The sequence below is a fragment of the Salvelinus namaycush genome, chromosome 4, assembly GCF_016432855.1.
Source record: "Salvelinus namaycush isolate Seneca chromosome 4, SaNama_1.0, whole genome shotgun sequence".
NCBI lineage: Eukaryota > Metazoa > Chordata > Actinopteri > Salmoniformes > Salmonidae > Salvelinus > Salvelinus namaycush.
In genome coordinates this window covers 19,530,306-19,553,119 of record NC_052310.1, presented here as the reverse complement: position 1 = coordinate 19,553,119, position 22,814 = coordinate 19,530,306, and the positions used below count along the sequence as shown (strand labels likewise).

Genomic DNA, 22,814 nt, shown 5'->3' with positions numbered 1-22,814 from the left:
AGAGGGTGAGAAAGAGAGAGAAAGAGAGGGTGAGAAAGAGAGAGAAAGAGATAGTGTTACTGTCAATGTCCTCACAACCAACGACACAACCACTGTAAAATCCTGATGCAGACAAACTAAGGTGGAGAAGAAAAGAGAGAAAAAATAACTCTTGAACAGAGAAGAGGAATGAAAGAGATGTTGATAAGAAACACATGGAAAAACCATCGGTAGAAATTTGTAACTAAGCAGAGGACACTAGACAATGATCCGGTATTTGCTTTGGTGTTTTCATGCGGCACACAAATTAAGGAAACAGATTTGTGCCAAATCCATACCAACATTTTTGGCATGAATCTGCTTCCATACACAGATTGCCTTTCGATGACACTAAATATTGATTGAAATTATTTGAATCCAACCTGTGGAAGCTGTCCACCATTTTGAGCTGTCCCCTAAGCTCCTTCTTGGTGAGGTGGTCCAGCATGCGAGCGTCCACCAGGGACTCCATGAAGTAGGAGCGGTACTGGGGCAGACCCAGGCTGGGCAGCCACTCATTCCCTACCCACTCATGGTTCATGTCCCCATAGGCAAGGATCTAGATAGGGGAAGAAAGAGAAAGAGAGAAAGAGAAAGAGAAAGAGAAAGAGAAAGAGAAAGAGAAAGAGAGAGAGAGAGAGAGAGAGAGAGAGAGAGAGAGAGAGAGAGAGAGTCAATGTCCACTGAGAGACAGTTTATTTAAATGTTCAAAATATCCTTCCAAAATCTCTTGTGAGATACAGTACCAATCAAAAATTTGGACATACCTACTCATTCAAGGGTTTTTCTTTACTTTTACTATTTTCATTGTAGAATAATAGTGAAGACATCAAAACTATGAAATAACACATGGAATCATGTAGTAAGCAAAAAAAGTGTTAAACAAATCAAAATATATTATACATTTGAGATTCTTCAAAGTAGCCTTGATGACAGCCTTGCACACTCTTGGCATTCTCTCAACCAGCTTCGTGAGGTAGTCACTTGGAATGCATTTCAATTAACAGGTGTGCCTTGTTACAAGTTCATTTGTGTAATTTCAAATCAAATCAAATTTTATTTGTCACATACACATGGTTAGCAGATGTTAATGCGAGTGTAGCGAAATGCTTGTGCTTCTAGTTCCGACAATGCAGTAATACAGGAAAGGAAGACCCAGAGTTACCTCTGCTGCAGAGGATACATTCATTAGAGTTACTGTAACTGCACCTTAGATTGCAGCCCAAATAAATGCTTCAGAGTTCAATTAATAGATACAGTTGAAGTCGGAAGTTTATATACACCTTAGCCAAAAACATTTAAACTCAGTTTTTCACAATTCCTGACATTTCATCCTAGTAAAAATTCCCTGTCTTAGGTCAGTTAGGATCACCATTTTATTTTAAGAATGTGAAATGTCAGAATAATAGTAGAGAGAATGATTTATTTCAGCTTTAAGTTCTTTCATCACATTCCCAGTGGGTCAGAAGTTTACATACACTCAATTCGCATTTGGTAGCATTTCCTTTAAATTGTTTAACTTGGATCAAATGTTTTGGGTAGCCTTCCACAAGCTTCCCACAATAAGTTGGGTGAATTTTGTCCCACTGCTCCTGACAGAGCTGGTGTAACTGAGTCAGGTTTGTAGGCCTCCTTGCTCGCAAACGCTTTTTCAGTTCTGCCCACAAATTTTCAATGGGATTGAGGTCAGGGCTTTGTGATGGCCACTCCAATACCTTGACTTTGTTGTCCTTAAGCCATTTTGCCACAACTTTGGAAGTATGCTTGGGGTCATTGTCCATTTGGAAGACCCATTTGCGACCAAGCTTTAACTTCCTGACTGATGTCTTGAGATGTTGCTTCAATATATCCACATAAGTTTCCTCCCTCATTATGCCATCTATTTTGGGAAGTGCACCAGTCCCTCCTGCAGCAAAGCACCCCCACAACATGATGCTGCCACCCCCTTTCTTCACGGTTGGAATGGTGTTCTTCGGCTTGCAAGCCTCCCCCTTTTTCCTCCAAACATAACGATGGTCATTATGGCCAAACAGTTCTATTTTGGTTTCATCAGACCACGGGACATTTCTCCAAAAAGTACGATCTTCGTCCACATGTGCAGTTGCAAACCGTAGTCTGGCTTTTTTATGGCGATTTTGGAGCAGTGGCTTCTTCCTTGCTGAGCGGCCTTTCAGGTTATGTTGATATAGGACTTGTTTTACTGTGGATACAGATACTTTTGTACCTGTTTCCTCCAGCATTTTCACAAGGTCCTTTGCTGTTCTTCTGGGATTGATTTGCACTTTTCGCACCAAAGTACGTTCATCTCTAGGAGAGCGGTATGAGCAGTATGACGGCTGCGTGGTCCCATGGTGTTTATACTTAAATACTATTGTTTGTACAGATGAAAAGGGTACCTTCAGGCGTTTGGAAATTGTTCCCAAGGATGAAACAGACTTGTGGAGGTCTACAATTATTTTTCTGAGGTCTTGGCTGATTTCTTTTGATTTTCCCATGTTGTCAAGCAAAGAGGCACTGAGTTTGAAGGTAGGCCTTGAAATACATCCACAGGTGCACCTCCAATTGACTCAAATGATGTCAATTAGCCTATCAGAAGCTTCTAAAGCCATGACATAATTTTTGGGAATATTCCAAGTTGTTTAAAGGCACACATACAAATTTGTGTATGTAAATTTCTGACCCACTAGAATTGTGATATAGTGAATTATAAGTGAAATAATCTGTCTGTAAACAATTTTTGGAAAAAATTTGTGGAGTGGTTGAAAAACAAGTTTTAATGACTCCAACCTAAGTGTATGTAAACTTCCGATTTCAACTGTACATCTCAACATCAACTGTTCAGAAGAGACTGCGTGAATCAGGCCTTTGTGGTCGAATTGCTGCAAAGAAACCACTACCAAAGGACACCAATAAGAAGAAGAGACTTGCTTGGGCCCAAAAACATGAGCAATGGACATTAGACCAGTGGAAATCTGTCCTTTGGTCCGGTGAGTCCAAATTTGAGATCTTTGGTTCCAGCCGTTGTGTCTTTGTGAGACGCAGAGTAGGTGAACGGATGATATCCACATGTGTGGTTCCTACCGTGAAGCATGGATGACGAGGTATGATGGTGCTTTGCTGGTGACACTGTGAGTGATGTATTTAGAATTCAAGGCACACTTAACCAGCATGGCTACCACAGCATTCTGCAGTGATACGCCATCCCATCTGGTTTGGGCTTAATTGGACTATAATTTGTTTTTCAACAGGACAATAACCCAAAACACACCTCCAGGCCGTGTAAGGGCTATTTGACCAAGAAGGAGAGTGATGGAGTGCTGCATCAGATGACCTGGCCTCCACAATCACCCAATGTCAACCCAACTGAGATGGTTTGGGATGAGTTGGACTGCTGTGTGAAAGAAAAGCAGCCAACAAGTGCTCAGCATATGTGGGAACTCCTTCAAGACTGTTGGAAAAGCATTCCTCGTGAAGCTGGTTGAGAGAATGCCAAGAGTGTGCAAAGCTGTCATCAAGGCAAATGGTGGCTACTTTGAAGAATCTAAAATATAACATATATTTTGATTGGTTTAACACTTCTTTGGTTACTACATGATTCCACATGCGTTATTTCATAGTTGTGATGTCTTCACTATTATTCTACAATGTAGAAAATAGTAAAAATAAAGAAAAACCCTTGAATGAGTAGGTATGTCCAAACTTTTGACTGGTACTGTAGATAGATAGAGTTAACCTCAATCCTAGTCCTGAGTATAGTCTATACTTTATTATGAAGCGGACAAAAAGTCTGTAAAAGTATTGATAAAAATCGAAGGAAAATGCCCAAATTGCTGTATCGGATTTATGGTCTGTTTGCAATGTGTTATCATTGATTTAATTTCCTGTTCATGACAATAATATTCATGGCAAAAACTACAATAATATCTCACCTGGTCCCAGCTGAACTCCTTCACTTCCTTCAGTGGAGGCAAAGGAAAGGGATAGAGAGAGAAAGGAATAGAGGTGGAGGGAGAGGGAAAAGGAACGATTGCCAGGACGTGTTTTTACGGTAAATGACAGGAGGCGTTATGGAGAAGAAAAGTTGTAAGGAAGGAAGGGCAGAAGGAGGAATAGTTTGTTAGTGAATGAAAATTAGTTGGAGAAACACTACACTCAAAGAGAATTTGGGGGGAGTAGTGGGGAAAAGGTGCAGCGACACATGCCTAATCAGAGACAAAGAAAAGGAAAACAAATTGTAAATGGAATTTCATTCAGCATAGTCTCAAGTTGCTTGTTGATTTCAAGCAAGTTGGATGTGTACCATCAATTCTTATACAGTTAGGAATTAATAGAATATTGTTAGATAATTGAGTTGCACGAAAGTCTAGGGATGTCTTAATTGGTCAAACATAGATTAAATCACCTTTGAAATAAGATAGTGTGTAGGAGAACTAAAAGTAAATATAAAAAGAGAGAGATAGGCAAAACAACTTACTGGTTTTATGGCAGCGGTCAGTGACTCCATTTCGGCATGAGTCATCCATATATCACTGGTCGACTGTGATGTCATCGAGGACAATTTGAGATTCAGATGGGAAAAGAATGAGGATATGATTACAGTTTGCATACATTTTCACTCAGACTTATTCAAACTTCTATATGTGTGGCAAGTATGTTACTGAACATAGGCTAATGTTTGTGTGCGTGTTTGTGAGTGTATATGCTGTAACACATACGGAGCGTGTGCTGGCTGGTGCCGAGGGGCTGGTGAGGGACACCATCTCCTGGATGGCCAGGCGCAGTTTGAGGCGGTGCAGGGGGTTACTGATGCCAATCTCCCGCTGGATCTCTGTGTCCGACAGGTTGGCCATGATGGCACCGCTCTTCACATTGGCACGACATGCTGCCACATACCAGGCGGGCATGCCCACCCACAACTAAGAGGAAGATGAAAAGGAAGAGGAGGGAGAAGATGTATCTGCTTTGGGAATATTTACAAAAATATTCCCTGCCGATAAGGATGAATTCAATATGTTCATCATGTACAGTACATTATTCAGATTCATTCATAGTAAGATGGAGCACCTTCAGGTAAAACAATGCACATGATTTCCTCCCAGATAGTTAACCAATGAGACGTCATACCTCAAGCCATGTAACCACCGTGGGGCCATCCCATGAAGCGAAGGGAAGACCCTGGCGACAAGCTTCTTCTAGCAGGTCGTGCTTCTTCTTGCTGCGGCGATCTTTCTCCACGGTGCCAGTTCCCATCTTGGCCAGGCCCAGGGGGTCAGCTGAGCCCAGGTCATCAGAAGGTGTGGAGGCTGAGGTCAAAGGTCATGTGAGAAACTACTCCCCATGATTACTGGACAATCTGTCTTGCCATAAATCATTTGTTTTTCTTTTAAAAACATAGAAAAATGCTACCCTGGTTTATTATTTAAAAAAATATTGTGTATAACAGTGTACACTGAGTATACCAAACATTAGGAACACCTTCCTAATATTGAGTTGAACCTCAATTAGTCGGGGCATGGACTCTACAAGGTGTTGAAAGCGTTCCACAGGGATGCTGGCCTATGTTGACTCCAATGCTTCCCACAGTTGTGTCAAGTTGGCTGGATGTCCTTTGGGTAGTGGACCATTCTTGATACACACGGGAAACTGTTGAGTGTGAAAAACCCAGCAGCATTGCAGTTCTTGACACAAACCGGTGTGCCTGGCACCGACTACCATACCCCATTCAAAGGCACTTAAATCTTTTGTTTTGCCCATTTACCCTCTGAATGGCACACATACAGTGGCTTGCGAAAGTATTCACCCCCTTGGAATATTTCCTATTTTGTTGCCTTTCAACCTGGAATTAAAATTGATTTTGGGGGGGGGTTGTATCATTTGATTTACACAACATGCCTACCACTTTGAAGATGCAAAATATTTTTTATTGTGAAACAAACAAGAAATAAGACAAAAAAACTGAAAACTTGAGCGTGCATAACTATTCATCGCCCCAAAGTCAATACTTTGCAGAGCCACCTTTTGCAGCAAATACAGCTGCAAGTCTCTTGGAGTATGTCTCTATAAGCTTGGCACATCTAGCCACTGGGATTTTTTCCCATTCTTCAAGGCAAAACTGCTCCAGCTCCTTCAATTTGGAAGTTTCCGCTGGTGTACAGCAATCTTTAAGTCATACCACAGATTCATTCCAAGACATTTAAATGTTTCCCCTTAAACCACTTGAGTGTTGCTTCATCAGTATGCTCAGGGTCATTGTCCTGCTGGAAGGTAAACCACTCTCAAATCTCTGGAAGACAAACAGGTTTCCCTCAAGAATTTCCCTGTATTTAGCTCCATCCATCATTCCTTCAATTCTGACCCGTTTCCCAGTCCCTGCCGATGAAAAACATCCCCACAGCATGATGCTGCCACCACCATGCTTCACTGTAGGGATGATGTTCTCAGGGGGATGAGAGGTGTTGGGTTTGCGCCAGACATAACGTTTTCCTTAACTTCTCTAGGATAGGGGGCAGCATTTTCACGTTTGGATGAAAAGCGTGCTCAGAGTAAACTGCCTCCTACTCAGTCCCAGATGCTAATATATGCATATAATTATTAGTATTGGATAGAAAACACTCTGAAGTTTCTATAACTGTTTGAAATATTGTCTATGACTATAACAGTACTTATTTGGCAGGCAAAACCCAGAGGAAAAACCATTCAGATGTTTTGTTATTGTTGAGGTCACTCTCTTTTCAATGGGTTTTCATTGGGAATCCAGATTTCTAAGGCACCTTCCTGCAGTTCCTATCGCTTCCACTGGATGTCAACAGTCTTTAGAAATTGGTTGAGGTTTTTCCTTTGAGTAATGAAGAAGTAGCCATGTTCAGAATGAGGCTCCAGTGAAGTGTACTGTTTGTTAGAGGCGCGTGACCAGAAAGCATGCTACACATTGTTTTCCTCCGGTATTGAACACAGATCCCGTCTTCAATTTGATCGATTATTTACGTTAAAAAATACCAAAAGTTGTATTACAAAAGTAGTTTGAAATGTTTGGACAAAGCTTACAGGTAACTTTTGAGATATTTTGTAGTCACGTTGTGCAAGTTGGAACCGGTGTTTTTCTGGATGAAACGCGCCAAATAAATTGACATTTTGGATATATATCGATGGAATTAATCGAACAAAAGGACCATTTGTGATGTTTATGGGACATATTGGAGTGCCAAAAGAAGAAGCTCGTCAAAGGTAAGGCATGAATTATATTTTTATTTCTGCGTTTCGTGTCGCACCGGGAGGGTTGAAATAGGATGTTTTGTGATTGTTAGCTGGGGTGCTATCCTCAGATAATAGCATTGTTTGCTTTCGCCGTAAAGCACTTTTGAAGTCTGACACATTGGCTGGATTCACAACAAGTGTAGCTTTAATTTGGTATATTGAATGTGTGATTTCATGAAAGTAAAATTTGTATAGTAATTTATTTGAATTTGGCGCTCTGCATTTTCACTGGATGTTGGCCAGGTGGGACACTCCCACATATCCCAGAGAGGTTAATGGCCAAAAAGCTAAATTTTAGTCTCATCTGACCAGAGTACCTTCTTCCATATGTTTGTGGAGTCTCCCACATGCCTTTTGGCGAACACCAAACATGTTTGATCATTTTTTCTTTAAGCAATGGCTTTTTTCTGGACACTCTTCCGTAAAGCCCAGCTCTGTGGAGTGTACAGCTTAAAGTGGTCCTATAGACAGATACTCCAATCTCCGCTGTGGAGCTTTGCAGCTCCTTCAGGGTTATCTTTTGTCTCTTTGTTGCCTCTCTGATTAATGCCCTCCTTGCTGGGTCTGTGAGGTTTGGTGGGCGGCCCTCTCTTGGCAGGTTTGTTGTGGTGCCATATTCTTTCCATTTTTTAATAATGGATTTAATGGTGCTCTGTGGGATGTTCAAAGTTTTGGATATTTTTTTGTACCACAACTTTATCCCTGACCTGTTTGGAGAGCTCCTTGGATTTCACGGTGCCGCTTGCTTGGTGTGCCCCTTGCTTAGTGGTGTTGCAGACTCTGGGGCCTTTCAGAACAGCTGTATATATACTGAGATCATGTGACAACTCATGTGACACTTAGATTGCACACAGGTGAACTTTATTTACCTAATTATGTGACTTCTGAAGGTAATTGGTTGCACCAGAGGGGCTTCATAGCAAAGGGGATGAATACATATGCACACACCACTTTTCCGTTTTTTCTTTTTGACAGGCCAGAAATCACCTGGCCTGTCACACCCTGATCTGTTTCACCTGTCTTTGTGCTTGTCTCCACCCCCTCCAGGTGTCGCCCATCTTCCCCATTATCCCCAGTGTATTTATACCTATGATCTCTGTTGCCAGTTAGTTTTGTTCGTCAAGCCTACCAGCGTTTACCCCTTGCTCCTGTCTGTTTCTAGTTCCCGGTTTTGACCATTCTGCCTGCACTGACCCTGAGCCTGCCTGCCATTCTGTACCTTGTCACACCACACTGGATTATTGACCTCTGGGCTGTGGCAGTATGGGAACAACAGTTGGCCGTATGCTTCAGTCTGGAGGAGTTCATGGCGGAGGTAAAGGAAGTTTTCGATGCTCTATTGTCCGGGAGAGCGGCTGCCCAGAAGTTACTCCAGCTTCGGCAAGACTCCCGCAGTGTGGTAGACTATGCGGTGGATTTCCGCACGTTGGCAGCTGAGAGTGCCTGGAACCTGGAAGCACTTTTCGACATGTCCCTGCACGGAGTATCGGAGGAAGTAAAGGACGAGCTTACTGATGGATCTTGACTCGCTCATCGCCTTGACCATTCAGATCGATGGGAAACTACGGGAACGAAGGAAGGAGAGGAGATTCGATTTCACTCGCCCGCCCAAGGATTCCACCTCGCCTCCGAGGCATCCCTGAGGTCCCCAATGGCTGCGTTACCAAGAGAACCCGAGGCTACCCAAGTTCCCCTGAAAGTCTACGAAGTCTGCCGATTCACCTCTTCCCGAGCCAATGCAACTAGGCAGAGCTAGGCTGTCTCCAGCCGAATGGCTATACAGGCTTCAGACTAAGAGTTGTCTGTATTGCGGGACAACTGGTCATTTTGTCTCCACCTGTCCACTAAAATACCAGGCTCACCAGTAGGAGCAAGTACTCTGGTGGGCCATACGGAGAACTTTTGTTCTCCCCTGACTCACACCCCTTTTCATGCCAGTCGAAATCTCTCCGGGTACTCATCGACTCTTGGGCCGATGAGAGCTTTATGGACGCTACCCCGGCGTCCGAGCTGGGCATCCCCACCCTGCTGGTCATCTATGAACAATTGAACATCTTGGCCATGTTCTGTTATAATCTCCACCCGGCACAGCCAGAAGAGGACTGGCCACCCCTCATAGCCTGGTTCCTCTCTAGGTTTCTTCCTAGGTTCTGGCCTTTCTAGGGAGTTTTTATTAGCCACCGTGCTTCTACACCTGCATTGCTTGCTGTTTGGGGTTTTAGGCTGGGTTTCTGTACAGCACTTTGAGATATCAGCTGATGTAAGAAGGGCTTTAATAAATACATTTGATTTGATTTGGACGGGCGCTCTATAGGCCATGTCATCCACAATACCACCCCCATCAACCTACGTGTATCAGGGCACCACAGCGAGACGATCCAATTCCTGCTCATTAAGTCTTATCAGGTTCCCGTGGTATTGGGATTCTCTTGGCTCCAGCAAGTGCCATCATGGGCTGGAGCCCGTTTTCCCACACTCATTGCCTGAAGTCAGCGCAGCCTGACCCAGGACATCTTCCTGGGGGCTCGGAAGTTGCCAGGACCTCCGGGAGATGTTCAGTAAGGCCCGGGCCACCGACCGCGCCGATCCTATGACTGCGAGATAGACTGATGTTTTTCCTGACGAGGTCCACTCCTCCAGGCTTGCCTGCCACTCGGGTTCCCATCGGACCCTGGCCTTTGTGCGACAACGCTTTTGTGCGACGCCTATCATAGTTCCTGACATCTCCACGTTTGTTGACACATGCACGATCTGTGCACCGAACAAGACTCCTCGGCAAGCACCGGCTGGTCTCCTTCAACCTCTGCCTGTCCCTCACTGTTCCTGGTCTCACACATTTGTCACGGGTCTCCCTCCGTCTGATGGCAATCCAGACATCCCGACAGTAGTGGACCGGTTTTCCAAAGCCGCCCAATTCATTCCTCTCCCCAAGCTACCCTCTGGTCCAGCTCATGGTGCAGCACGTCTTCCGGATCCATGGACTCCCAGTGGACATGGTCTCCGATCGGGGTCCTCAGTTCTCGTCCCGGTTGTGGATGGCGTTCTGCACACTCATTGGGTCATCGGCCAGCCTGTCCTCCAGGTTCCATCCCCAGTCCAATGGCCAGTCGGAGGGAGCCAACCAAGACCTGGAGACGACTCTTCGTTGCCTGGTCTCCGCCAACCCCATCACCTGGAGCCAGCAACTAGTGTGGGTCGAATACCCCTGCAACACTCTTCCTTGCAATGCCACGGGTCTCTCGCCCTTTGAATGTTCCCTGTTTTATCAGACTTCGCTCTTCCCTGAGCAAGAGGAAGAGGTCGGCATACCTTCAGCCCAGATGTTTGTCCGCCGCTGTCGTCGTACCTGGAAGAGAGCCCGGTCGGCCCTTCTCAAGACCACCTCCAGATATCGACGACAAGCGGACCGCCACCGGACCCTGGCATTGTCTTGGGCATAAGGTATGGCTGTCCACCCGGGATCTGCCCCTCCGTGTGGAGTCCCGCAAACTTTCTCCACGGTATATCGGCCCTTTCCCCATCTCCAAGGTCATTAGCCCCTCTGCTGTTCGTCTTCTGTTGCCCTGTACCCTCCGTATACATCACACTTTTCATGTGTCTAGAATCAAACCCATGTCTCACAGCCTTTTGTCTCCTGTTTCCTGACCCTGAGACTGCCTGCCGTTCTGTACCTTTTGGACTCTGATCTGGATTACCGACCTCTGCCTGCCCTTGACCTGTTGTTTTGCCTACCCCCTGTTCTAGTAATAAACTTTTGTTACTTCGACACTGTCTGCATCTGGGACTAACTCGTGATATGGTCAGTATATGTCATGGAAAGAGCAGGTGTCCTTATTGTTTTGTATACTTAGGGTATATTAGTGTAAACTTTATAAGTAAACAGTTTGTGTGCAAAATACAGGCGACCTTACATTGTTTCTAACCCTCACACCCCACACACGGTCAACCGGTGGTGAAAAGTACTTAAGGAAAAATACTTTAAAGTACTACTTATGTATTTTTGGGGGGTATCTGTACTTTACTTCACTATTAAGATTTTTGGCTACTTTTACTTCACTACATTTCGAAAGAACATTTTGTATTTTTTACTCCATACATTTTCCCTGACACCCAAAAGTACTAGATACATTTTGACAGGAAAATTGTCCAATTCACACACTTATCAAGAGAACATCGCTGGTCATCCCTACTGCATCTGATCTGGCAGACTCACTAAATACAAATGCTTCGTTTGGAAATTATGTTAGAGTGTTAAAAAAATATTTAAAAAATTGTGCTGTCTGGTTTGCTTAATATAAGGAATTTGAAATTATTTGATACTTAAGTACATTTTAGCAATTCCATTTACTTTTGATACTTAAGTATTTTTAAAACAAATACTTTTAGACTTTTACTCAAGTAGTATTTTACTGAGTGACTTTTACTTTTACTTGAGTCATTTTCTATTAAGGTATCTTTACTTTTACTCAAGTATGACAATTTAGTACTTTTTCCACCACTGTGGTCAACTCTCTATATTAACTTACCCAGAGAGGCAGACTGACTCCCAGGTCCTCCGATCCTCCCCTTCTCTTTCTTCCCAAACAGGCGTCCAATGGAGGACTTGATGCTCTTCTTCTTGCTGGCTTTGTGGAGAGAGTCCTGACTACTGGGGGTTGCAAATTAATCACAGAACATCACTGGTGAACAAAAAAATGCAACCATTTAAAATATTTCATATAAGGAAATCAGGCAATTGAAATAAATTCATTAGGCACTAATCTATGGATTTCACGACAGGGAATACAGATATGCATCTGTTGGTCACAGATACCTTTAAAAAAAGGTAGGGGCGTGGATCAGAAAAACCAGTCAGTATCTGGTGTGACCACCATTTGCCTCATGCAGTGCAACACATCTCCTTCGCATAGAGTTGATCAGGCTGTTGATTGTGGCCTGTGGAATATTGTCCCACTCCTCTTCAATGGCTGCGCGCAGTTGCTGAATATTGGCGGGAACTAGAACACTCTGTCGTACACGGCGATCCTGAGTATACCAAACAGCTCAATTGGTGACATGTCTGGTGAGTATGCAGGCCATGGAAGAACTGGAACATTTTCAGCTTCCAGGAAATGTGTACAGATCCTTGCGGCTTGGGGCTGTAAATTATCATGTTGAAATGTGAGGTGATGGGGGCGGATGAATGGCACGACAATGGGCCTCAGGATCTAATCAGGGTATACTCTGTGCATTCATATTGCCATCGATATAATGCAATTGTGTTGGTTGTCCGTAACTTATGCCTACCCATACCATAACCCCAACGCCACGATTGGGCACTCTGTTGACAACGTTGACATCAGCAAACTGCTCGCCCACACGACGCATACACGTGGTCTGCGGTTATGAGGCCGGTTGGACGTACTGGCAAACTCTCTAAAACGACGTTGGAGGCGGCTTATGGTAGAGAAATGAACATTAAATTATCTGGCAACAGCTCTGGTGGACATTCCTGCAGTCAGCATGCCAATTGCACACTTCATCAAAACTTGACACATCAGTGGCATTGTGTGACAAAACTGCACATTTTAGAGTGGACTTTTATAGTCCCCAGCACAAGGTGCATCTGTGTAATGATCACGCTGTTTAATCAGCTTCTTGATATGTGACACCTGTCAGGTTGATGTAGTATCTTGGCAAAGGAGAAATGCTCACTAACACTTTACATGTTGCGTTTATATTTTTGTTCATTATACATGATGGTCACTGAAATAGTTGGTAATCTAGTCTACTTTATATCCATTCTATAGGCATTAATATATTTTAGATTTTATTTTATTCAACCTTCATTTCAATAAGGAGTCATATACTTTCCATTACCTAGCTTCCCAGCACACACACATTGTCTCAATGTTGACTAAAGTAATAACTGTACCTGCGGAATTCGCGGTGATCATCCAGCCCAGCCCCTGGGTGTGTGTGAGTCATTCTATCCAATCGCAGAGCACGAGGAACCGGAGGAGGGGTGGAGTCAATCAAGGCTAGCGCCCGGCAGTCGTCGCCCTCTTTGCTGTTCTGCATTGACAGACAATCAGTTCAATTGAGTCACTGTAGACAACTATTTGAATCAAATCCCAAATAAAAATCAAATTGTCTTGGTCACATACATATGGCTGGCAGATATTATTGCGAGTGTAGCGAAATGCTTATGCTTCTAGATCTGACAGTGCAGCAGTATCTAACAGGTAATATCTAACAATTCCACAACAAAACCTAATATCTAACAAATTCCACAAAACTTAATACACACAATCTAGTAAAGGAATGGGATGAGAATATATAAGTATAAAATATATGGATGAGCAGTGACAGAGCGGCTAAGATGCAATAGATAGTAAAGAATAGATAGTGAAGGATACAGTATACAGTATACACATATGAGATGAGTAATGTGAGATATGTAAACAGTCTTAAAGTGGCATAATTAAAGTAACTAGTGTTCCATCTATTAAAGTGGCCAATGATATGAAGTCTGTAGGTAGGCAGCTGCCTTTCTGTGTTAGTGGTGGCTGTTTAACAATCGGATGGCATTGAGATAGAAGCTGTTTTTCAATCTCTCTGTCCCAGCATTGATGCACCTGTACTGATCTCGCCTTCTGGATGGAAGCGGGGTGAACAGGTAGTGGCCCGGGTGGTTGTTGTCCTTAATTATCTTTTTTGCCTTCCTGTGACATCAGGTGTTATAGGTGTCCTGGAGGGCAGGTAGTTTGCCCCCGGTGATGCGTTGTGCAGACTGCACCACCCTCTGGAGAGCCCTGCGGTTGTGGGCGGTGATACAGCCCGACAGGATGCTCTCAATTGTGCACCTGTAAAAGTTAGTGAGGGTTTTTGGTGACAAGCCACATTTTTTCACCATCTTCACCACACTGTCTGTGTGCGTGGACCATTTCAGTTTGTCGGTGATATGTACACCGAGGAACTTAAAACTTTCCACCTTCTTCACTGCTGTCCTGTCGATGTGGATAGGGGGGCGCTCCCTTTGCTGTTTCCTGAAGTCAACGATCATCTTTTTTGTTTTGCTGACATTGAGTGCGAGGTTATTTTCCTGACATCACACTCCGAGGGCCCTCACCTCCTCCCTGTAAGGCTGTCTCGTCGTTTAGTCATTTAGTTCAGTTACCTTAGCTTTCTTGGGAACAGGAACAATGGTTGCCATCTTGAAGCATGTGGGGACAGCAGACTGGGATAGGGATTGATTGAATATGTCCGTAAACACTTCAGCCAGCTGGTCTGCGCATGCTCTGAGGACGCCGCTAGGGATGCCGTCTGGGCCGGCAGCCTTGCGAGGGTTAACACGTTTAAATGTTTTACTCACGTCGGCCACGGAGAAGTAGAGCCCACAGTATTTGGTAGCAAGCCGTGTCAGTGGTACTGTATTGTTCTCAAAGCGTGCAAAGAAGTTGTTTAATTTGTCTGGGAGCAAGACGTCGTTGTCCGAGACAGGGGGAGTTTTTTTTTGTAATTCGTGATTATCTGTAGACCCTGCCACATACGTCTTGTGGTGGAGCCGTTGAATTGCGACTCCACTTTGTCTCTATACTGACACTTTGCTTGTTTGACCGCCTTACGGAGGGAATAACTACACTGTTTGTATTCGGTCATGTTTCCAGTCGCCTTGCCATGATTAAATGTGGTGGTACGTGCTTTCAGTTTTGCGCAAATGCTGCCATCAATCAACGGTTTCTGGTTAGGGAAGGTTTTAATAGTCACAGTGGGTACAACATCACAGAGTCCGCGTATACATCAATGTTATTGTCTGAGGCTACCTGGAACATATCCCAGTCCACGTGATCGAAGCAATCTTGAAGCGTGGAATCCGATTGGTCAGACCAGCGTTAGATTAACCTAAGCATGAGCGCCTCCTGTTTTTAGTTTCTGCCTATAGGAGGGGAGCAACAAGATGGAGTCATGGTATGATTTGCCAAAACGAGGGCGGGGGAGGGCCTTGTATGCATCGTGGAAGTTAGAGTAGCAGTGGTCGAGTGTCTCTCTGATTAATGCCCTCCTTGCCTGGTCTGTGAGTTTTGGTGTGCGGCCCTCTCTTGGCAGGTTTGTTGTGGTGCCATATTCTTTCCATTTTTTAATAATGGATTTAATGGTGGTCCATGGGATGTTCAAAGTTTCTGATATTTTTATAACCCAACCCTGATCTGTACTTCTCCACTTTATCCCTGACCTGTTTGGAGAGCTCCTTGGTTTTCACTGTGCCGCTTGCTTGGTGGTGCCCCTTGCTTAGTTGTATTGCAGACCCTGGGGCCTTTCAGAACAGGTGTAGATCATGTGACAGATCATGTGACACTTAGATTGCACACAGGTGGACTTTATTTAACAAATTATGTGACTTCTGAAAGTAATTGGTTGCACCAGATCTTATTTAGGGGCTTCATAGCAAAGGGATGAATACATATGCACACACCACTTTTCCGTTTTTCATTTTTTAGAATTTATTTAACCTGTTTGGGCTGCATGGGCAGTATTGAGTAGTCGGATAAAAGGTGCCCATTTCAAACGGCCTCGTACTCAATTCTTGCTCGTACAATATGCATATTATTATTACTATTGGATAGAAAACACTCTCTAGTTTCTAAAACCGTTTGAATTATATCTGTGAGTAAAACAGAACTCATTTTGCAGCAAACTTCCTGACAGGAAGTGGAAAATCTGAAATCGATGCTCTCTTCTAGGGCCTGCCTAATAAGGTCCTTGATATTTATTAGAATACATGCACTTCATACGTCTTCCACTAGATGTCGACAGGCAGTGAGAGAAGAAATTGAGTGTATAACTTGATCTGGGCTTGAATAAATGCTCTTTGTATGACGTGTCACCAGTTTCCTGTTTTCTGGAGAGCGCGGGACCTGGATTTGCCTTCTGATAAGCTGTCGTTATGGACGACTAATATCTCCGGCTTTGATTTTATTTGATACATGTGACAATATCATCGTAAAGTATGTTTTTTCAATATAGTTTTATTAGATTATTGCATTTTTTTCGGGACGTTAGGCGTGTTGCGTTGTCTGCGTTTGTTCACGAAGGAGAGCTTAGCGCCACTTTGCTAGCTTTCCGTGCTAATTGACTGGAGAAGAGGACATTCTAAATCCAAACAACGATTGTTCCCGACAAAGGACCCCTTGTACAACATTCTGATGAAAGATCATCAAAAGTAGGACCCATTTTATGATGTTATTTCATATATCTGTCGAACATGTTGTACTAGTAGGTTGCGGCCAGGTTTTGGGCACGCTCTCGCCATAACGTAAACTGCATATCGTAATGAAGTTATTTTTAGAATTCTAACACGGCGATTGCATTAAGAACTAGTGTATCTATCATTTCCTATACAACATGTATTTTTTAGTTATGTTTATGAATAGTTATTTGGTCAGAATATGTGAGTGCCAGAAAAATATCCGGACGTTGTGGGAAAAAGATGCTACGTTAGCACAATGTATAACCACTGATTTCAGCTCTAAATATGCACATTTTCGAACAAAACATAAGTGTATGTATAACCTGATGTTATAGGACTGTCATCTGATGAAGCTTATCAAGGTTAGTCAAAAATTATACATCTTTTGCTGGTTACGATCGCTAACTTTTGCTGCTGGGGAATGGCTTGTGTTTCTGGCTATTGTGGTAAGCTAATATAATGCTATATTGTGTTTTCGCTGTAAAACACTTAAGAAATCGGAAATATTGGCTGGAATCACAAGATGCCTGTCTTTCATTTGCTGTACACCATGTATTTTTCAGAAATGTTTTATGATGAGTATTTAGGTATTTGACGTTGGTGTCTGTAATTACTCTGGCTGCTTTGGTGCCATTTCTGACGGTAGCTGTGATGGTAGCTGCAATATAAAACTGATTTATAGCTCAAATATGCACATTTTTCGAACAAAACATAGATTTATTGAATAACATGTTATAAGACTGTCATCTGATGAAGTTGTTTCTTGGTTAGTTTGGTTGGTTCTTGGTTAGTTTGGTTGGCTTTGTGCATGCTACCTGTGCTGTGAAAAATGTCTGTCCTTATTTGTATTTGGTGGTGAGCTAACATAAATATACGTGGTGTTTTCGCTGTAAAACATTAAAAAAATCGGACATGTTGGCTGGATTCACAAGATGTTTATCTTTCAAATGCTGTATTGGACTTGTTAATGTGTGAAAGTTAAATATTTCAAAAAAATATATTTTGAATTTCGCGCCCTGCACTTGAAGTGGCTGTTGTCATATTGTGCCCGGCTTCGGGCTTGCAGCCAAAAGAAGTTAAACAAGTTATTTTTTAATTTCACTTCACCAATTTGGACTATTTTGTGTATGTCCATTACATGAAATCCAAATAAAAATCAATGTAAATTACAGGTTGTAATTCAACAAAATAGGAAAAACGCCAAGGGGATGAATACTTTTGCAAGACAGAGTATATATATATATATATATATATATATATATATATATATATATATATATATATATATATATATATATTATCATTATTATTTGGGTTCTTGGGGACCTTCAGTGTAGCAAAAGAAATGTGGTACCTTTCTCCAGATCTGTTCCTCGATACAATCCTGTCTCTACGGACAATTCCTTCGACCTCATGGATTGTTTTTTTCTCTGACATGCACTTTCAACTGTGGGACCTTATATAGACAAGTGTGTACCTCGGGCCTACTGAGTGGCGCAGCGCTCTAATTCTTATTATTATACTTTTTACCCCTTTTTCATGATATCCAATTGGTAGTTAAAGTCTTGTTGTCACATCTGCTCCTGCCACCCCCCCTAGTGGACATCCGGTGTCTCATTGACCTGCAGCCATTCCCCCAGTTCCCTCTCCCTTTCCCTTTCTCTCTGTGTGTGTGGTTGGAGACAGGTGTGCTGGAGTCAGAGCAGTTCCCCACCAGCTACAACCCGTTCCATAATCAAGACCTCTACAAATACTCAGTCCTGACACTTCCACTCTGCTAGATCATAATCTCTGCTCAGTCAGTATTATGCTTCTCGCCTTTTATGATTATTCAAGATCCTGTTACCCTCCTGTGCCTGTTTCCCTGCCTGACACTGTTATCCTCTCACATCACTTTTGCCGCTCTGACTCTGGTACCCGTCTCCTGTTCCACATCTCACCACCCTGCTACCCTGTTTTGGATTCAGCTCACCATCACTTCCTTGGATTTCCCTCCGGACCTGTTTACCCTGTCTCAACCCAGCTCACTCCAACCTCAGCCTCCACATCTGGTTTCCTACAACCCACCTAAGCTTCGTCTGACCTGCACTCCTCTCTCCCTGTGTTGCAATACATATCTTGGTTCATTCATCCCTGTTTCCTGGTCTGAGTCTGCTCTTGGGTTCCCCTGTGCTGCTCTGCGTAACACTTGTCCCATCGCTGCAACTCCCGTACTGACTCAGGATAGGCGAATGTCGAGAGCAATGCGTCCTCTGAAACACGACCGTACCAAGCTGCACTGCTTCTTGACACACTGCTCGCTTAACCTGGAAGCCAGCCGCACCAATGTGTTGGAGGATACATAGTACAACTGGCGACCGAAGTCAGCTTGCAGGCGCCCGTACCACCACAAGGAGTTGCTAGAGCGTGTTAGGACAAGGAAATCCCGGCCGGCCAAACCCTCCACCAACCTGGACGACGCTGAGCCAATTGTGTGCCACCTCATGGGTCTCCCAGTCACGCCCGGCTGTGAATCAGCCTGGGATTGAACCCGGGGCTGTAGTGACGCTTCAAGCAATGCGATGCAGTGCCTTAGAGCCCTGCGCCACTCAGTAGGCCCGAGATACACACTTGTCTATATAAGGTCCCACAGTTGAAAGTGCATGTCAGAGAAAAAAACAAACCATGAGGTCGAAGGAATTGTCCATAGAGACAGGATTGTATCGAGGAACAGATCTGGAGAAAGGTACCACATATTTTTTGCTACATTGAAGGTCCCCAAGAACACAGTAGCCTCCATCATTCTTACATTTAAGTAGTTTGGAACCACCAACACTCTTCCTAGGGATGGCCGCCCAGCCAAACTGAGCAATCGGGGGAGAAGGGCCTTGGTCAGGGAGGTGACCAAGAACCTGATGGTCTTTCTGACAGAGCTCCAGAGTTCCTCTGTGGAGATGGGAGAACCTTCCAGAAGGACAACCTTCTCTGCAGCACTCCACCAATCAGGCCTTTGTGGTAGAGTGGCCAGACGGAAGCCACTCCTTAGTAAAAGGCACATGACAGCCCGCTTAGACTTTGCCAAAAGGCACTTAAAGACTCTCAGACCATGAGAAACAAGATTCTCTGGTCTGATTAAACCAAGATAGAACTCTTTGCTTGAATGCCAAGCATCACATCTGGAGGAAACCTGGCACCATCCCTACGGTGAAGCATGGTTTTGAAGGCAGCATCATGCTGCGGCAGGGACTGGGAGACTAGTCAAGATCGAGGGAAAGATGAACGGAGCAAAATAAAGAGAGATCCTTGATGAAAATCTGCTCCAGAGTGCTCAGATCCTCAGAATGGGGGCGAAGGTTCACCTTCCAACAGGACAACGACCTTAAGCACACAGCCAAAACAACACAGGAGTGGCTTCGGGACAAGTCTCTGAATGCCCTTGATTGGCCCAGTCAGAGTCCAGACTTGAACCCGATCTAACATCTCTGTAGAAACCTGAAAATATCTGTGCAGCAATGCTCCACATCCAACCTGACAGAGCTTGAGAGAATCTGCAGAGAAGAATGGGAGAAACTCCCCAAATACAGGTGTGCCAAGCATATAGCGTCCTACAGAAGAAGACTCAAGGGCTGTAATTGCTGCCAAAGGTACTTAAAACCTCTTCAGGCTGCAGGGTGAATATTGAAAAAACTGGAAAATATGCGCACATTTTCAAACGGCCTCTTAAGAATTTTTTGATCTTCCAATATGCATATATTTACTATTATTGGATAGAAAACAGTCTATAGTTTCTAAAAACGTTTGAATTGTTTCTCTAAGTTGAACAGAACTATTTTTACAGCCCATTTCCTATCCAGAATTGAGATTTCCAAATGCGAGGTCTCTCTTTAAGACCTTGTCTATATAAGGTCATGTCACTTAGGACCGTAGAAACACGTCACACGCCTTCATCTGGGTGTAATGCGGAAGTGAGAGAAGAAAGGAGTCGAATATCTCTTTCAGGGGCTGAACACCACAACTTCTTGTGAGACCTACGCAGTTTAATTTTTTTTCCGGGCGCGAGTCAGAACCTGGACTCGGCTCCTGGAATACGCTCGTTTAAGGTGAATATGACCTCTGCCTACGATATTATTTGATACATGTCACAAAATCATCCTAAAGTATGTTTTTTCAATATACTTTAATTATATTATTGAAATTTATTCTGGACTTTAGACGTGATGCTTTGGAAGAATTGTTTGAAGAAGGAGAGGTTAGCGCCGCACGGCCATTGTGCTTGCTAAACCAAGAGGGAAATAGTTCGTTCTGGAACCCAACTAAAGACTGTACTGGACAATGGACCCCGTTACAACATTCTGATGGAATATCAACAAAGATAAGGACCCAATTTGGGATGCTTTTTCATATATCTGTCGAACTGTGCTATGCTAGCACTTGACTAGAATCAATGCTGCCGTATGCTAGCTAATGTTGTAAGCTAATATAACGATATATTGTGTTTTCGCTGTAAAACACTTCAAAAATCGGAAATATTGGCTCTATTCACACGATCTTTGTCTTTCATTAGCTATCCACCATATGTTTTTCTGAAATGTTTTATGAGGTGTAATTAGTAGTTGACGTTGGTGTCTGTATTTTCTCTGGCTACTCCCGTGCGATTTCAGACTGTAGCTATGATGGTAGCAGTAATGTAAAACTGATTTATAGCTAAAATATGCACATTTTATGAACAAAACATAGATTTATTGTGTAACATGTTATAGGACTGTCATCTGAGGTAGTTTTTTCTAGGTTGTTTAGGTTGGTTGTAGGTTAGTTAGGTTGGCTTGTGCATGCTACTTGAATCATACTTGTGCTGCTGCTACATGTCTGTCCACTTTTTTATTTGGTGGTGAGCTAACATAAATATATGTGGTGTTTTCTCTGTAAAACATTTAAAAAATCGGACATGTTGGCTGGATTGACAAGATGTTTATCTTTCAAATGCTGTATTGGACTTGTTAATGTGTGAAAGTTAAATATTTTTAAAAAATAGATTTTGAATTTCGCGCCCTGCAATAGAGCTGGATGTTGTCATAAGTGTACCGATATCGGGACAGCCCGCCTAACAGGTTAAACAAAGTACAGAGTAAAGGGTCTGAATACTTATGTAAATGTAATATTTCAGTTATTTCATTTGGATAAGTTTGCAAAAAAGGGTCAACGCAATAGTCCGGATAGCCATTTGATTAATTGTTCAGCAGTCTTATGGCTTGAGGGTAGAAGCTGTTCAGGTGCCTTTTTGCCCAGACTTGGCGATCCGCTAACACTTGCCGTGCGGTAGCAGAATGAACATTGTATGGCTTCGGTGGCTAAGGTCTTCGAACATTTTTGGGGCTTTCCTCTGAAACCACCTGGTATAGAGGTCCTGGATGGCAGGGAGCTCGACCCCAGTGTAGAGGTTTTAATGGGTCCAAAAAGTTGGACCCGTTCCGAAATGGACCTGGGGCTTTCCCACTTGAACCCAATATGCATAAATTCATTTTTAAAATATAGAGACCTGTTCCAAATGGACCCGAGGACTTCTAGATCCGTTCTGTATAGACGTCATTTTAATTAATTTTAATTCCAGCTTTCATTGATTAGATATCCAACTTTTACCACACACGGAGGAAGGCTCTATGACTGTAGCCTATTACCGCTTTGATGACTCATGATTGGCCAACCACAAGCTACACGCGCCATGCTCCACTCTTGTGAAAAGCAAGAGCAGCAGCATAAATAATAACATTTCTCTCTCTCTCTACTGCAGCAGTCACATTTGGATCTGTATGGGCCCTTCCGGACAAGTCAATTAAAATTACACATACCCGAGACCCGTAACAATCATATCAAATCCAACCCAGACCCGTGACATTATTTAGAATTCTGCATCTGGACCCACTCCGTTACCGGTGGATCCGTGAAGACCTCTTACCCCAGTGATATACTGAGATGTCCGCACCAACCTTTGTAGCGCCTTGTGATTGAGGGCGGTGTCGTTTCCATACCAAGCGGTGATGCAGCCAGTCAAGATGCTCTCATTGGTGCAGCTGTAAAACTTTTTGAGGGTCTGAGGGGACTGCCAAATCTTTTCAACCTTCTGAGGGGGAAGAGGCGCTGTTGTGCCTTTTTCACGACTGTGCTAGTGTGACAGGACCATGTTAAGTCCTTGGTGATATGGACACCGAGGAACTTGAAGCTCTCGACCCGCTCCACTACAGCCTTGTCGATGTGGAAGGGGTGTGCTCACCCCTCTGTTACCTGTAGTCCACAATCAGCTCCTTTGTCTTGCCGACGTTGAGGGAGAGGTTGTTGT

At 43.5% G+C, this 22,814-nt stretch overlaps 1 protein-coding gene across 1 annotated transcript in view; it reads right to left on the bottom strand.

Moving 5' to 3' along the window:
- LOC120045768 (liprin-alpha-3-like) overlaps positions 1–22,814 on the bottom strand; it is a 44,717-nt gene that overhangs the window by 1,990 nt on the left and 19,913 nt on the right. Inside the window, exons 18-24 of the mRNA XM_038990698.1 lie at positions 13,187–13,326; positions 11,799–11,920; positions 5,143–5,321; positions 4,734–4,934; positions 4,493–4,555; positions 3,948–3,974; positions 402–577 (exon numbers count right to left, since the gene is read on the bottom strand). Of these exons, the coding sequence (XP_038846626.1) occupies positions 402–577; positions 3,948–3,974; positions 4,493–4,555; positions 4,734–4,934; positions 5,143–5,321; positions 11,799–11,920; positions 13,187–13,326 (908 nt within the window). The remainder of the gene's footprint in view (positions 1–401; positions 578–3,947; positions 3,975–4,492; positions 4,556–4,733; positions 4,935–5,142; positions 5,322–11,798; positions 11,921–13,186; positions 13,327–22,814) is intronic.